The following is a 16,360-nucleotide window of genomic DNA, read 5'->3' as shown; positions in this document are numbered from 1 at the left end:
GCGACCTCCGTTCAATTTTAAAAGCAATGGGCTGGTAATTAGTTCCTTGAAAAACCTTCTTTTAACTCTCCTGGAAAATTTACTTTTGCGAGGTTAACCTGTTTTTCCCTTTGGACACTCTTCATCTGTAACTTAAAATCAGTATCCTATAATACAACCTCCACTCATTGACGATGTTCCATAGATTCTCTTTAAGGTATATGACATATCAAAATATTTACCAGTGACAAAGAGATTAATCAGCTTGGCGGATGATCCGACCTCGTTTTCAGCCAAGCACTTGTACTGTCCTGCAGACGTCCTATTTACTGGGAAACTGCAAAATGATATTTTTATGAAACAGAACACTAGTTAAATTAAAGTAAAACAAATTAATTCCCTGTGGGATATACCATTAAGTGTAAGGTTATTAACATACAGAAAGCCAAATAACAACAGATAAGAAGTCCTGTTAACTTATTGTTTTAAAAAAATATGTACTTCTTGACAGGTTAACTAAATGTTTTAAACACAGGATGAATTCCGATATAAGTGTTTAATTATTCTCTGATCAGATATTTTATGTATGTGAAACCACACGGTAGGAGTAGATTCCCTTGAATCTAACACTATGTGGGACCAGTTTTAGTGCCCGAGATGGCCTTATTTTCATGGTTAATTGAAGCAAAATTAATATGATAATTTTAAGTTGCTTAAATTATTACAAAATAAATGGGCGATTCATTCACTGTGATGCTTTGGCTGATTGAACCAAAACAACCACTAGCAAGTCTATAAGAAACGTCAAAACATTTAGGTGCAACCATTGTATTTCTGTAAACCACAATAAAAATGGTGACTTTGTCTGGTTTATCGGTGCAAAACACTACCATTGATCTACAACGCTTGATCATATTGTTTGTACATTTCTGAAAGCACATACACAAAACAACAATTGACGTAGTTTGATACTTACGTGACCACAAGGTCGTAGTATGGCAGCAATTTTGTCTCAAAATACCATGAGATATTTGAACGAGGATTGGAAAGAAAATAGCATTCCAAACGAGCGATGTGACCTTCGTTGACAGTGATATTCTCCTTTAATACGTCAAACCTTGGAGGTACTGGAAAACGTACACATTTTATTATTTTACCAAATTTAAAGTTGATTCCAATTAAAAATAACTTGTTTGAAAATGAAAAGTGTTTTTAAATAATAATTTACTGTTTTTGACTAGAGATATTGAATTATTGATAACTATGTTCAATAATATAGAACTAAAATAAAATCACTAAGAAAAAAATATATATACAGTAAAACAGTAGATGTAAACACTTTTACTTTCTCAGATATTAGCCAGCATGAAACTGAATGCGGCTCTTGCTGCAACAGGGGTATATTCTGTATACATTTTACAGGAAACCCTCATACATGAACCATGCAAATAAACTCTCTTGAGTTCACACAATATTGATGCTTCTTATTTATAACAGTGGTTTTTACAAATATTTATATTACTATGGAGTAGGAGATGACCACACTTACTTAGTACATTGAGGAACACAGAGATAGAAGTTGACCCTGCAGGACTCATAGCCATGCAGGTGTAAGGCCCATAATCACTGAAGGAGACATTGCGCAGGACGAGTGATGAGTTGTTTGGTCCAGATCTGTAAATGAACATTGTTACTAATGCTTCTAGGAGTAAAAATGTTTTCAGACAACCTATAAAAAGTCCCAATATCAAAAAAGTAGATTTTTAAAATTTTAAATAGTGTATATAAAAAGAATATTTACTTAGAGAAACATTTTATTTAACTTAACATCCAGTGCAATAACATTGATAATTAGAAACATCTAACACTAGAATGCATTCTACTTAATTCTCGATCCTACGATTCAGTTGAAACTCATACTAAATTACAGTTGAAACTCACAAGTCGGTAACAATATAGTTGAGACAAACATAACTGTAATTCACAATATCTGTTAGTTAACACTAACATTTTGTACACCTCTTTTTAATTAATTATAGTATCAATATACACTTTTTTCCTGTACATTAACAAAGTAAATTTTGTTATTGACATTAAATCAACTTAACCTGTTGTGACAATACCAACCAAGCAACTCCACAAGTACCCTAATCTGACGATAGCGTTTCTAGCAACGAAACATGTCCTAAACAAAAATATTGTTTTTGAGCTGTCTGGCGAGAATTGCGTGAGTAGTTTAGTAATAAATTATTTCAAGTATATTACAATCCAATTATAACTTACGTAGGTAAGCGTTTGAAGTGTCGAGACCACGTGACGTTGGGTGTAGGGTCGCCAGTGACTGGACACGCAAAAGTGACATCACTGCCTTCTACAGCACTCCTTCTCTTATCCTGCTCCGTGACTATGATATTGGGAGGAACTGTTGACAGGGAATGAAAGGAACAGTTAAACATATAGATTATCTACAAGTAAAAGTTAAATCAAAGTTTTTTTTATTCTTATACTTAAGAGTAAAGTTTGAACATTGTAGAAACCAACATCTATTAAAGAATCACTAAATGCACTACCTGTTTAAACTTTTTAGGATAAAAATAATGTTATGTCAATTTGTATTAGTATAAAAAAAACTGTTTTTCTCTGTAAGGTTACTTTGTGAGTCTGATGTTGACATAGTATATTGTACAATGATGTAATTAAAACCTGAATAGAAGACTATAATGACTAAACTATTGTTTAGAGCCAGATGATAGTATATTAGTTTGTTTAGTTCAAAGTGATTACCCATAACATCAACAGTTGTAGTGAAAGAGTCTCTTCCTCCGACGTTGGACACAACACACTCGTACGAGCCTTTGTGTACAGATGAAACATTGGCCAGCAACAAGCTCCCATCATTCTGATGACAGCAATACAAAGATCAATTTCCATTCTGATGATCATAATACATAAATTAGTTGTCAATCAGTTCTTGACATACTGATGATTGTACATTAGAGCTCCAACTATCCAGAAAATCGCCGATTAAGCACAGTAATAAGAATTGTTATTAAAGAAGGTAGAAGCCGTGATTGCGACCAAATCCAAAACATCTCTCGTTAAACATCATCATTGTCTCCCGCAATCACAGAAAACAACATTATCGTCTTTTTTGATTGCGGCAAAATGTTAAATTAATATATCCCACGATCATGTACACATCATCGTATCCCGCGTTCACGGAAACATCATCATCATTTTTTGCGATTGCAGTAAAACCTTAAATATCTTCCTCATTCTTGTAGACATAATCTTTGTCTCCTGCAGTCATGAAAGATCATTATTATCCTACAAATCAATCAATTGTCCTAAAAAAAAACCCAATATCCCAAACGACAACCACTGTCTATTTTTTACTCTCCATTCTTTGGAATAGAAATAATTTTAATGTCATGAAATTCCTTTGCAGTATATGTTTTATAATACCCAACACCTCAAAATTGAAAAACTTTAAATTTAATCGTCTAAATAAAGGGTTGGAAATCAATTGAAATGGGTGAAACTGGACAGTGAAAAATGTCACGAAGTGTAATAAATGCAGCATAAAATAAAAGTAATACCCCGATTTTCAAGTAGCTGTAGTAGTTGTCCAGGAGAGCACCATCCTTGAACCACTGCCTGGTGGGGGGAGGGTTGCCTGCAAGTACTGGACATAGCAGTTGGACACTGCGGCCATTGAGAACCTTGGTGGACCTCGGTAAACTTCCCGGCATCAGCCGTGGTGACACTAAAATCACCAGCAAACTCTTTTTTTTTTATTTGTTGGCTTCAACTTTGGTTCTACCTGTGATTATTGAAAGAACTAGACATTTCTATCCCCATGTTAAAGTTGTCGCAAGTTTTGAATAAAAATGGACGTAGCCCAATTGTCCCACAACATAATACATAAAAAAATTCCTAAAATTGATCTAATATATGAGATGTGTTCTTCAGAATCCAAAACTTAATTGTTTGACTAGTAGTTTTTTTGTACTAAGTTGCCCATGGAAGAATTTTCATAAATTGTTTTGGAACAAAAACTTATCTGACAGCATAGGATACCCATCCTCAAAATAGACTCAGCATCAATCTTTGTAAACAAGAGTGTTAGTATGGCTTTAATACTTTGCTTACCTATGCCTGTAATCTTAACGTTGACGCTGTACGTTGCTTTCCCAAAGGTGTTTTCGACTGTGCACGTGTAATTTCCCTCGTCATCCTTCTCTGCCTCTAAAATCGGATGAAATCTATTATCGCCACCAAACACACACATACAAGTACAAAAATGTTCCCCTCCTAAGACATTGCAGCAGAAGTGTCACTAAGTTGTCCACTCTTGCAAAATTCAAGTTGGAAATTCACGTCCCAATTGAAAATCTTGCTAGTTGTGAGGTACAATCTGCAATACAGTTTCTGTTAAATGTATTCAATAGATAGTGAGATTTTTCATTGCAGCGTGCATTTTCTTCTTAAATATTGCAGCTTTCAGCAATAGCAGAAGAGATAAAAAAGTTTGTTTCCCTCCCCAGTTAACGTCTCCAAGACCTAATTAATCTCTTAGTCAAAGTCAGTAGTATCAGTACTGTTACCAAAATATCTTGACTAGTACAACAAAAATCAAACCGCTCTAGACAGTCATTTTTACAAACTCTAACGTTCACAAACATAGTTTCACTACAACTGGATTATAGATTCAGATTGGGTTGTACAGTAATCCAACAGCAAAAAGCGTTCTTTGATTAGTGGTCGTCACACCAGATATTATGCAAATGCACACTGAATAGTGAATACAAATTATATAAATGTTACATTTTTCACCCTCATATCGGAACAAAACATCAATTAGCATTGTTACCAATATTTTATCAAGTGTTTATAATTTAAGTTACCTTAGAGCATAGAGTTGAGAAAATTTAATTGTTAAGATAAATGTTTGTATTACCAGAACCAAACTCACCTCTGATGAACAGTTCGCCTTGTTCCGAGGTAAACATTCTGGGGCTCTGCAGTGGTCGTCCGTCTCTGGACCAAGTGGTCTGTGGCACAGGGTTACCAATAGCAGCACACAAAACACTCGCTGAGCCTCCAATTGGTACTGCAAGATCTAAGATTCCAAACAAAGATTTAGATTATTTTCTTTTCATTCCAAAAAGTAATTTAAAATCTCATGTTGTTGATTTTTTAGAAGGGTTAATTAAAAATCAAAATGGATACGGTACTAGGAACTTTATCAGGGTATGTGTGTCATCTTGTTTTTGTGTGATATAGACACACATGTATTTTTTTAACTTAACAGCACCGAATATTTGTGGTGATATAAAGACAGTGCACCATACTGTATAAGTTTGAACAAACATACATAACATGGACAAACCAGTGGTGTGACCACTGTGATAGGCGACCGACCAGTCTCAAACCAGCAAAGTCTGGCTTATCAACCCAAGACACTATACCACTGAACTGAGCCATAGTATAGCTACTTAGGCAAAACACAAAACAAAAATTCAACCCCTTCGTTATCCAACAAATTTGTACTACCAGTAGTACTACAGTTGACCCTACACCTTCCTAGCACATTTCTTATCATGACAGAATTTTACTGATCAAAATCAATGAGGAAACCCACCTGATGGTAGATGTACCACGCGAGGACCAGAACCTATCTCTACGTCTACAAAGTCCTTGGCCGTTCCAACCTTATTTCTGGCAACACATGTGTATCGACCGCTGTCTTCAGGACTTGTATTGTAGATCTCTAATCCTCCATTGTTCAAAATCTGCAACACATAAATTTCAATGTCCTACAGCATGTTCACTAATTTTTTAACTGCTTCTGAACAAGTATCACTTTTAAGAGAAATCTTCCCGGCCTAAACCATTCTTGATTAAAAATGTCGCCAGTGACAGTGTTATATTTTAACTATTGTATACAGTGTAAGGTATTACGTTTTTCTTGAGCCAGAGTGAACCGTTTTCTATTCAGGTAAGTCTGAACAAAACTCCTTCAAACCCCAGTACGTTTGCTCTATGTACCAGGATGGACCTTTAAACATAAAAAACATAGGGGCAAAAGAGACACGTATACGATTTTGTGTTTCTTTGTGGACTCTTTACCATAAAGTTGAGACTGATATCTTAACAACAAATTCTTACACTTGTTGAATAGAGAATGGGGTTATAGGTCGGCCACTTTGTAAAGAAAAATTAAAAAAGTTTCTTACTACTACTTTTATATATTTAAATATTGTATTTAAATATATTTACTCCTTGCAATGCTCTCCAATGAATTCTTTACAAATGTTGGTTGCCCCTAGGTTGGAAGAACTCTAGAAAATAAAAATATCAGACAGAGCTTTTGGCAGTGGAAGCTTGATGTTATAAAAAATATGTGTGGGCCCTGCAAAATATAAATATTCCCCAAAGGTCCTTAGGGGACGCCCTTGGTACTGTTATGGTTCTTCCAAAAATGTAATACCTTTAATGAGAGCAATTTACCAGTCTTAATTCTACACTGAATTTACTTGCTCACCACTACACTAGTGTTTAGTGTTGCACTTAAAAGGTGAATCTTTTGTAGTGGCTTATGATTTACTGAATTACCTTTTGTTTACCAATTACATACTATTGCATATACTGAATTACCAAGGTTATTGAGAACTAAAGAGTGAGTAACAATTTGATTTATTAAGCAATATTTAAGATTTACAATGATTTCGGTTTGACAATTTCTGATTGTGTGATGTAATATAAAATATGACCGTGAGTGATACAATCAGACTGAATTGTTTTGTTTGAGAACGTTGAATGGATTTATCAAAGGGGAATATTTGGCGCGGTTTCACACCGATCTCGAAGGTGTCAACGGAGGAGTGGTTTTTAATTTAATTTGAGATGACCAGTGCCAAGCAAGTCCTGTTCGTTGGCCAACGATGTAAATATGAAGGTCGATTCTCGAAGGTCAACTGATTAAACAGTATTGCGTTTAATCGTAATAATATTTACTGGAACGTCGCTTATTGTTTTATGGCTAATTTGGCACTTTGGCGGTTCATCTATATGCAAACTGGCACAGCCTCCGATAACACTTCCGGATTCAGCCGAACCAGCTACCTAATCCCTCCTTTGATATTAATTGATTCCCCCAAATTTAAATACTGATTGTGACACTCTTGACGAATTGTACCTTTAATAATGACTCTGTGCAAAATTCAAATACTATATAAAAATATTACAAAGCAACTCTGAAGTACCCTATAAAAACATTTTCATCTATTTATTCTTAATGCTATTGTATTACCACAGTCTAATAAATAAAGAGGATTGTTACAATATGAATGGATATGAAAATCAGCGAATTGGGATCGAACCGGGGAACATGTGCTTATTCTACATGAATTAACAAAACAAGACAGGAAAATTTACAAAGTATGCGACTCACTGAAATTTAAATATATAACAAATAAATAACACAAATTACTTACAGTTTGGACGTCCACAAATATAACACAAACAAAGGGATCAGGATGAGGAAATGTAACTAGTCGGTATTCTACAAGACGCGATCAATTGAAACTCGTGTGAACGTTTGAGAAATTTTCAAATGGCGGACCGCGTTTGGCCGGTAACGAACTTTTGCACTTTTTGACAACAACACAAATTCTAATTTCCGATCGCGAGGCAATTATATCCCTTAGGGATATAGGCTGAACGACTTTAAGGAAATTTGAGATTGCCCGACCAAACGCCGCGAGATGAATTTAATTTGCACAAACGAAAGTTTTACCGAACTAGTTACGTTGAGATTTGGAGAGGAACTGATACTGCTGGAAGCAAATGACCATCCGACTAGACCTTATCCCCTCTACTCCTTTAGTGCGTGGTGCATTCTGGTCTATACTGATCTATTGTTCAAAACAGCTGACTGTTCTTCGCGTTAACTTGTATTGATTTGTTGCCTTTTGCAACAAAATCGGTACAACTTAGAAAACAACATGCGCAAAATTTTTAGCGCATGTAGGGGAGGTAGCGGCGAGGGAGGGTATGTTCCCCCTCTCCGCCAATGGCCGTTTTCACACTGCACGACACGACACTGGCACGGCACTGACAAGGCGCCGCCCCAGTGTCGTGGGAGTTGGAATCCTGTGTTACCAAATGGAACTGCTTACACAATGATATAATAACATTTCATGATGCTCAAATATTGATGCGATTTAGGCTATACAATATTTTTTGCAGGACCTATTTTTCTCAAGTTATGAAGAACATAATTGTTTACATTTTGATCAGCTGTATAATTTAATTGCTGTTAATATTTATAAAAGGTTGGGGGTGGGGCAGCGGAGTGGGGGAAGAACCATAGTCTGTCTCACTCCCACAGCTTGTTATCTCTCTCTCGCACCAATACTACGAGGAGGACGCTTTCTAAGCGGCCGACCTATTATAATATTTTTATATAAGTGAAGAATCAGTGTGGATGGAGAGAGATACCTTCTGTAACTTTGTTATCAGCTGTTTCTTTAACTAAGAAAGAGACAAGAGAGGTTTCTCTTGTCCGCCGAGACTCTGTCTTCAGTCCTTGTATATCGCCTACCTGTATTTTCGGGTGTGAGTCGTCGGTCAGCAGAGTCTGGTCCCGGTACCAGGTGATCTGAGGTGTGGGAGCGCCTGAAGCTGAGCACCGCAGACTCACTGAGTCACCTAGCTTGACCAGCTGAGAGCCTGTCTCTGCTCGGACCTCGGGTGGTTCTAGCAACGTCAACTCAGCACTTCCCTGCGCTATCAACACACATTACGAAAAATAACTTGTCAAGTTACTTTACTAGGACAATCTAAAGTCATAGACTGGGAGAAGTATCTGAATAATTGAGTATGAAAGACCAAAATAGGAATTGAACTGACAAAAATACTGATAGATCCCCCTAATTGGAATAGAATTCTGATACTTCAAAAAGCCAACATTGATACGGCTGTTGACTGGCCACTAAACAATAATGAAGCACTATAGATCTTAGCCTGAGAGACCAATGCATATTTTCTGCAACAAAATCAGAATTTGCAGAAATTTATTATATAGAGGTTAAATGTAAGTAAGGACCATGAGGTCTTAAGTTTGCCTCAATAAAGAAGCATTTTTATTTCATTACAATTTCCTAAAAATTTATGGCTTGGGTTGTCTAGTTTTAACCTAGAGAAGGTTTAAATACCAGGGAAACAAAATAAATGGGTATTATACAGCTGTTAGGAATCCACAGGAGCCAAAGGCTAATTGACTGAGCCGAGATGTGCTACAAATGGCCACAAATGTCGAAGTAGCACCACCATAAGCAACAAGTAGGCAATCTGATAGCAAGATCATAAAATCTATATCCCAACTTCCCACTATTAAAGTTATAGGGTTTTTTAAAATTTTCCCTAATTTTTTCTATAATCCTATGTTTTTCCAAAATGTAGAAAGTTGAGACTAAAAGGAGGTAACTGCACTTACCAGAACCCACTGAGTTTTTCGCCTCACATAAGTAAGTTCCTTCGTCTTCTTTCTGCAAGTTCCTCAACCTTAATGTCCACTGAATGTTGTCATTAGGCTCATCATCTCCCTAAAATATGTGATCTGATTAAACGTTGGACTAAACTTGGATTGCTTGGTAAGAGAAAGAATTTACAAACCAAAAAATAAATCAGTGACGTTATTATGACTTGTGATTTCTATGTAATCAAGTGTGTGCTAGATTAGATACTTGAGAACTGTTGTGAGGCTCCCCTTTAATATTTTCAACAGTTAGCCTGCACATTTTTTATTGTAAAATGATGTTTAGTATGTTCAGATCCCGTTGGCTTGGACATTATGCATACAAGAAAGAAGATTCAGTAAAAAATAAGATTCATTCATCAGTAAAATAATTTGAGTCAAGGAGTGGTCTGTGTAGTGTACTGGATCTGAGCCCTGATGTTAGAGAACTGCGTCTCTAAAAAATCAGCTTTCAAACTCACCTCGACAACATGTTTCAAGAGAAAATGAGTACGTTGAACGAGAATAGATGATACAAATGTTTGGTATGGATAAAAAATTCATCATTATGTCATCAGATGCAATAAAGAATTATTTTCTAACAGTAACTTTTTGAAAGTAAGAATAAAAGTGTTTATTATAGCAAGGGGGGGGGGGAATCCCGGGGCTCATAAATAGAAGATTCAGCAACAATAGCTACAATAGCATTAAATAGTTCCACCCACCCCCCGCCAGTTAAGTGATACCCAATAACACCCGACCTGGGTGCCAAGAGATCTTGACATTGCTAGGATACTTAATGAGTACAAAAATCTTACTTGTACCTGCACAGGTATGTTATCCTTGGTCCAGGTGACAGAAGGGTAGGGTATCCCAGCCAACACTTGACAGTGCAGATGCACACTAGATCCTACAGTGTACTGATGATGTGCTGGAGTTACCCGCACTGCTGGAGGCTGCTGTATAGAAAGGTAGACCCTCCCAGAGCTCTGCCCACCTTGTAATTTAAAAGCCCTTAGTATTTTTGTAAAATGCACTTCAAACATTGCTAAATGCACTCACATAACCTAAAAACATTTTTCAGCACTGGCGGATAATATCAAGAGAAAAAAATTGTTTTCTAAGCTGTAATTTAGAATAAGGAACACCCACCAGCTGGTTTTCCCTTGCTTTCAATTAGTTCTCCATTGTTCCACTACACAAGAGTACGGTACATATGAACTTAACAATTTATTTTTAGAGTTTAAATAAGCAGTTTCTACTGTTTGTTTAGCAATCTAAATATAAACAGCACTTGCATCGTAATGAAAAGTGTATTTCCTTACACTTAAATAAGAAAGATTCCTGGCACTTACTCCAATTAACTATCCCTTATCTTGGCTTCACCATATATGTGGAACTCACTCTAGTATGCTCAGCTTTGCCTCGTTTGAGAAATTTGGCTTTTTCTGTGTTCAGCTTTGCCTCACACATGAAACTTGAGCCGACACAACAGTAAACGTAAATTTTGGTACTTATAACTTGTAACGAAATATAATATTGTTCCTCCATATGCGAACCTCAGGAAAAGATGTATATTTCAGTTGCCATAGTTGTGATTACAAGTTCTGTTATGCAGTTTTACAGTTGCTACGTTTAGGAAGAATCAAGTGTCAGTTTGTGTTTCTCTACCTGTGTTCTGAGCCGTACAGATGTACCATCCCTCGTCTGGTATGTCCGGAGACGTCAACACCAGACTGTTGTTGGCAGATATCACAACCCCTGGGGATCCAGTCAGCTGATCCAACACTGCTTTGCCACTTGTGTCTAGAAACATCACAAATATATCTGTTAAATATAGGCAATCTGAGATTTTAAGACTGTTCTTGGTCTACCACCAACAGGACAATTCTCACTGTTTTTTATCACTTATACATTACTGAACCTCCACCATTGCAGGCTACTGTGAATTTATGTTATAAATGAAATTAATTGAACTGTCACAAGACTAAAAGTCATGATTATAATAACTAAACTTTTCTATCCTACATTACTTTGATCATTCAGCAAGTCTGTAAAGTATTACACATTCTAATGGACTAATTTCCTTGAAATTTTGTGAACATTTATTTTATCTGACACTTCTAATCAACCTCTTTGAAGAAGTCCTGGGTAGAATTATCAGTGCTGTGTTGCATGACCTGTTTTATGTCTCTGTAATCACCAACAAATTCTCTTAGGTAAGCTTACTGCTCCGGGAAACTTGTTCCGAAAAACAAATTCCAAAAATCAGCCTGAATTTTTGCACGAATTATGTTTTTTTATTAATCTTTAAGTTACAATTTTACATTAAATAAATTGGAATTTCTTCCTCGATTTTACTAAATCATCTTAGTGATCTTGACTAACATCGGAAAATCACATCAATTCAAACCAATAAAAAACATTGGAAATAATTTACATTTCTAAAATAAGTTACCCTTGGCTCTAGTGCTGAGGCGATACCATGAGACGTTGTAGGACATTTCACTGGTGACACTACAAGTTAACTCCATGGGAGCTCCGGGTCGTGCTGACACCTCTTTAGGAGTTACCACCAGCGGTGGCGGACCTAGAACAAAGAACAAAAATATTTAAATGTGTACTGTATTACTAAAATCAACAAGTGGCAATTCAACCAATCAATGTGATCTTAAAAATCTAATTTATCCTGAAATATGTCTCATAATAATGTGAGGAATCTTTTGTTACACTTGTTTACAACAACAAAATGCTAATACATTTTTTATTTACGACACATGTTGTATAAGACTACAAGGACTCTTTTCGCTATAGCAGACTTTTCTGAATGGTTCCATCCTGGCACAGGAAACGCAATAACATTACGCTATTTGTTGAAAATTATGTTGGTATCAATTTACAAATGAGTACAAAATTTTTAAAGTCAATATTATAAAAATGTATCCGGGCAAAAAAATATTGATCATACATCAAACAATATATCACCGGGAGGAAGTTTGAATATTTTAATCACTATTTTGCCAACTACAACAAACTGAAACCCCAGACAAATAAATATCAATTGGAAAGTGGTCGTTTTTTTATTCACTTTTAACTAGTAAATGAGTAAAAAACGATCAAATATTTCCATGTCTAAAATCAAGCACTATACAGTAAAATCAAAGCAGATGGTTTTACATCGTTTCATAATTTTTATTCATAACCTTGTGATTGCAATGCTATGAAAAAGGATACAGAAAACATAATGTGGCTCTTTTATCTCACATTATTCTAAACATTTTGCAATTGCACATACCTTCAATACTTATGTTACATTTCCACTGCCGTTGTTTACTAGTTATTGTTTCCATACACAACAGGTTTCAAGTCAAATAAATTAAGTGCAACAACAAATTACCTACACAAATGTAATGGCAATGACAAAACGTAAAGATCTACCTGTTACTTGCACTCTGGTGTCCTTAAAAACAGTCCCTGGGATGTTTGGAATGTGAACCTTACAGATGTAACGTCCGGCATCCGTCTTCTTGACAGAATCTATCTGCAGCGGAACTTCAGCTGTTTGACTGAAAAATGAAATACAGTGGATAATATGGATATTCCGTGGCTTATATCAAACATTTCACTTTCCATTCAATTACCGTAATTTATTTACAGTATAAACCAGTTTACAATACGATGATTTAATGTATTATAAGAATTTTGCAAATTGACAAGATTCATTACTTAGGGTTGGGCTGTCACTACCATCTTAGCAACAGAATACGTTCATACAGTCAGTATGTATTCCAGCTATATTTTTTCCCCACTTTCACATCCTAGGACGCTAGTTCCAGCCCGGAAGAACTGTTTAAAATATTACTTCAAGCTAGTCCTAGAGGGTTGCGGCATTACCACATAGAGGGCGGGGTTTGAACCCATGATCTCGGGCACCAAAGCCCCCACGCTCTACCACTAGACCAGCTCGCTCCCCTCAAGATATTTCAGCTTTAGTACCGTAGCAAGAGTGTCATATTACCTACCTTGTCTGCAGCGGAGTGTTAAAATGAGCGCTGTCGTTGCACTGTCCCACCAGTTGTAAGTTGGCCTCTGTGATATCAGATTTTTGTTGACAAAATTCACATGCCAATTGATATTTTTTATTAATTTAAATTAATGATTTGTAATGTTTACGTCGAACAAGTGATGAGTGAAGTGGTTAAAACTTGGTTTTCACTTTAGTCATAATCTTCCAGAAATGCCAGTGCTGCAAGTCTCTGATTTTGTGATCATCAGTTCAGATTTTGAGAACCCACCAGACACAAAACCTTTTATTACAAACAAACTAACCCAGTGAAATTGGTGAAAAAAAATTCCACCAGTTACATCGTTTAACCACAAATGATAAGATGGGGGCAGTGCCAATGCTAAAAGTCTGTTACTTTTTAATGGTGGCATTTGTAACAGGCCTAATTGGTGGCAGGGTACGTTTCAGACCGTATTGTAACCAGGTTAAACTATTTTGAGAAGACTTCAGTGTACCTGGTGTTTGCAGGGGGAAAGAGTCACATTATTAGCTGCAATGCAACATCCAATGACTCGGTGAATGATTAGAGTAGAGGATGAAAAGTTGCTCTTAATAAACTTCTGGACTAGGGCTGTTGAACCCTAGTCGGCACGACCTAACCATCATAACATAACCTCGAAATGTAACTGGGTTGACAGCTGCATCTACAGACAATTCTCGGCCCGGTGAAGAAGTAAAACTAGGTTTTTTGTGTATTTTGCTACAATAAATCAATTTAAAGTAAAGAATTTCCAAGAGTGAACATCTTACTTGTAAGTCATAGCCTTAGTTTTTATTGCGCCGTCCTTGTACCATCTCACAACAAATGGAACCAGAGACTCCACTCTGCATGAAAGCGTCAGGGGTTTTCCTATCTGTGCCACATAGCTTGTAGTGATAGTGACTGTTGGTAGTTCTGAAAAGTTTATGACAACACTTAAAATTTGTAAAGATATAAAGTGGAGACAAACAGGTACTTTTTTCATACTTGACTTTTTGGGGGGTTAAAGGTAGAAAAACAAATGTCGCTAAACACTAAACAGTATTGGGAATCCAAAATTATTTACAAGTTATTAAATCAATGCTGGTAACTTAATTATGTATTTTTGGGAAAGACAGTTTTGAATCACAGATTTCTGAAAAATGATTCTGTTCACAAAATGAATGAATTTAAAAATATTGTGGTCTTTTTGTTACCTGGTGGTTGTGCGCTGATAGCAGTTGCCGTGATCCTCTTCACTGGGAAGTTGTCTTTACCAAATCCATGAACCTAAAGAAAATATGTCTACTCAATGCCAATTGATTACTACCTAACTATTTTAGCAAGTAAATGTGATTGAACTTCAAGCTACGACTAAACTAAATACAATTAATTTTCATTCCGTTTTCAGATATAGTTTCCATATTTTTATTCAAACTCAATTTAAAGAAAAAACTACAATTCTCAGATGCAACACCAACTTTTGGCTTTGACTGTTAATAGAATCGGACGTCACTTCCTTGTTATGTTTTAGATTTAAATCATCAAAGTTAAATTAAGCAAGCTTTAAGACAGCTCTGTTGATGATTTACTGTAATAAAATCTTGTTGTGACGAGGATAGGCAAGTTAATTTTAAACCTGATATATTTTTATTGCTGGTATTTTATCTTAGTTACAGCTACAACTATTTCGTTGTGGCATAAACAACAGGTTATTTTACTGTTGTATCACCAAGTGATTCTTTTGACTTTATGCTTTGTGAAGATTTTATGCCTTCATAGTCAATTCTACAAGGACATTGCACGTCACACCATCCACGTTGAAGGATTAATTACACTTAATGTCCATGTAGACATAAAGTCTTTGTCATGGGAGTCTAACTGCAAAAACAGGATCACTTGGCAATACAGGTAACATAAACTACAATTGTAAAAGCTACAACACATTTTGTAAGCATGCACTGTCACGTACCCCTAGGTAGAAGAACTCGTTGGGAGGTATGAACGGTCCGCCGCTATACAGTCCCGGCTGATGTTCGACCACACACAGCGGGATGGTCTGTACCACCGTGCCATTGAGTAGTACCAGCTCCAGCGTGGTCAGGTTGTACAGAGCGTCTGGTTCAGTGGCTCTGATCAGCACTGAGTTGTACCCGGCTGCATACACAAGGCACTTCACATTATATAAGAACAATCACTGGTTATAGCGAGTTAATTAGCTTGAAAATTTAAACAGAACTAGGGGACCATAGCAGCGATTGCTGCCCTTCACCTCCGTTGTAATTTGTCCTTAACCATTATCCTTAACTCTATGCTGTGCACCATTCCTAAATACTCTCCTTCCTAGTTGCGGTCTTTCCCTAACACAATCCATTTCAACACTGCATAACCATTTCAATCTAAAACCTAAAAACCTAAACAAATACACAATTTTTACATCAGCTGGTATATTTGAAGCAGCTTATAAAAAACACCATAGCAGTACTTCCATTAGAAAATGACTGAATCTTTGATGGCTTGTGGGGCAGAGCAGGGGTAATTTTTGACACTTTTTTTCCCTACTGTCCTTGGACCTTAAGCTTTAAAATGAATCCTCAACAGCCATGCTACCTTTTTCCTAGCTCGAGATATTTCGAGGGGACCGATTTGCTTGGAAACGGAATTAAATATATAGATGTGGGTCAAACAATTGACTATTTATATTATTAATCATTCCATATTCCATTCCAATATTTAAGTCCTGGCATGTTATTTGGAATATTGTACCAAAAACTCAAAGAGAAAACAGAGCTCTGACTGAAGCACAAGTAAATGGCTCATGTAACTATGCTCT

At 36.3% G+C, this 16,360-nt stretch overlaps 1 protein-coding gene across 1 annotated transcript in view; it reads right to left on the bottom strand.

The window, feature by feature from the left end:
• LOC128992839 (hemicentin-1-like) overlaps positions 1–16,360 on the bottom strand; it is a 94,098-nt gene that overhangs the window by 52,463 nt on the left and 25,275 nt on the right. The window contains exons 9-26 of the mRNA XM_054416582.1: positions 15,500–15,684; positions 14,745–14,817; positions 14,319–14,463; positions 12,941–13,068; positions 11,961–12,092; positions 11,174–11,308; positions 10,327–10,499; positions 9,482–9,590; positions 8,588–8,772; positions 5,624–5,774; positions 4,955–5,101; positions 4,132–4,227; positions 3,579–3,745; positions 2,764–2,878; positions 2,263–2,401; positions 1,529–1,653; positions 956–1,106; positions 222–316 (exon numbers count right to left, since the gene is read on the bottom strand). Of these exons, the coding sequence (XP_054272557.1) occupies positions 222–316; positions 956–1,106; positions 1,529–1,653; positions 2,263–2,401; positions 2,764–2,878; positions 3,579–3,745; positions 4,132–4,227; positions 4,955–5,101; positions 5,624–5,774; positions 8,588–8,772; positions 9,482–9,590; positions 10,327–10,499; positions 11,174–11,308; positions 11,961–12,092; positions 12,941–13,068; positions 14,319–14,463; positions 14,745–14,817; positions 15,500–15,684 (2,451 nt within the window). The remainder of the gene's footprint in view (positions 1–221; positions 317–955; positions 1,107–1,528; positions 1,654–2,262; positions 2,402–2,763; positions 2,879–3,578; positions 3,746–4,131; positions 4,228–4,954; positions 5,102–5,623; positions 5,775–8,587; positions 8,773–9,481; positions 9,591–10,326; positions 10,500–11,173; positions 11,309–11,960; positions 12,093–12,940; positions 13,069–14,318; positions 14,464–14,744; positions 14,818–15,499; positions 15,685–16,360) is intronic.

Source organism: Macrosteles quadrilineatus, unplaced genomic scaffold (genome assembly GCF_028750875.1).
Source record: "Macrosteles quadrilineatus isolate MER2022 unplaced genomic scaffold, UCM_ALF_1.0 Scaffold_4__1_contigs__length_99947679, whole genome shotgun sequence".
In the NCBI taxonomy this organism is placed as follows: Eukaryota; Metazoa; Arthropoda; class Insecta; order Hemiptera; family Cicadellidae; genus Macrosteles; species Macrosteles quadrilineatus.
This window is presented reverse-complemented; position numbering and strand designations above follow the sequence as displayed.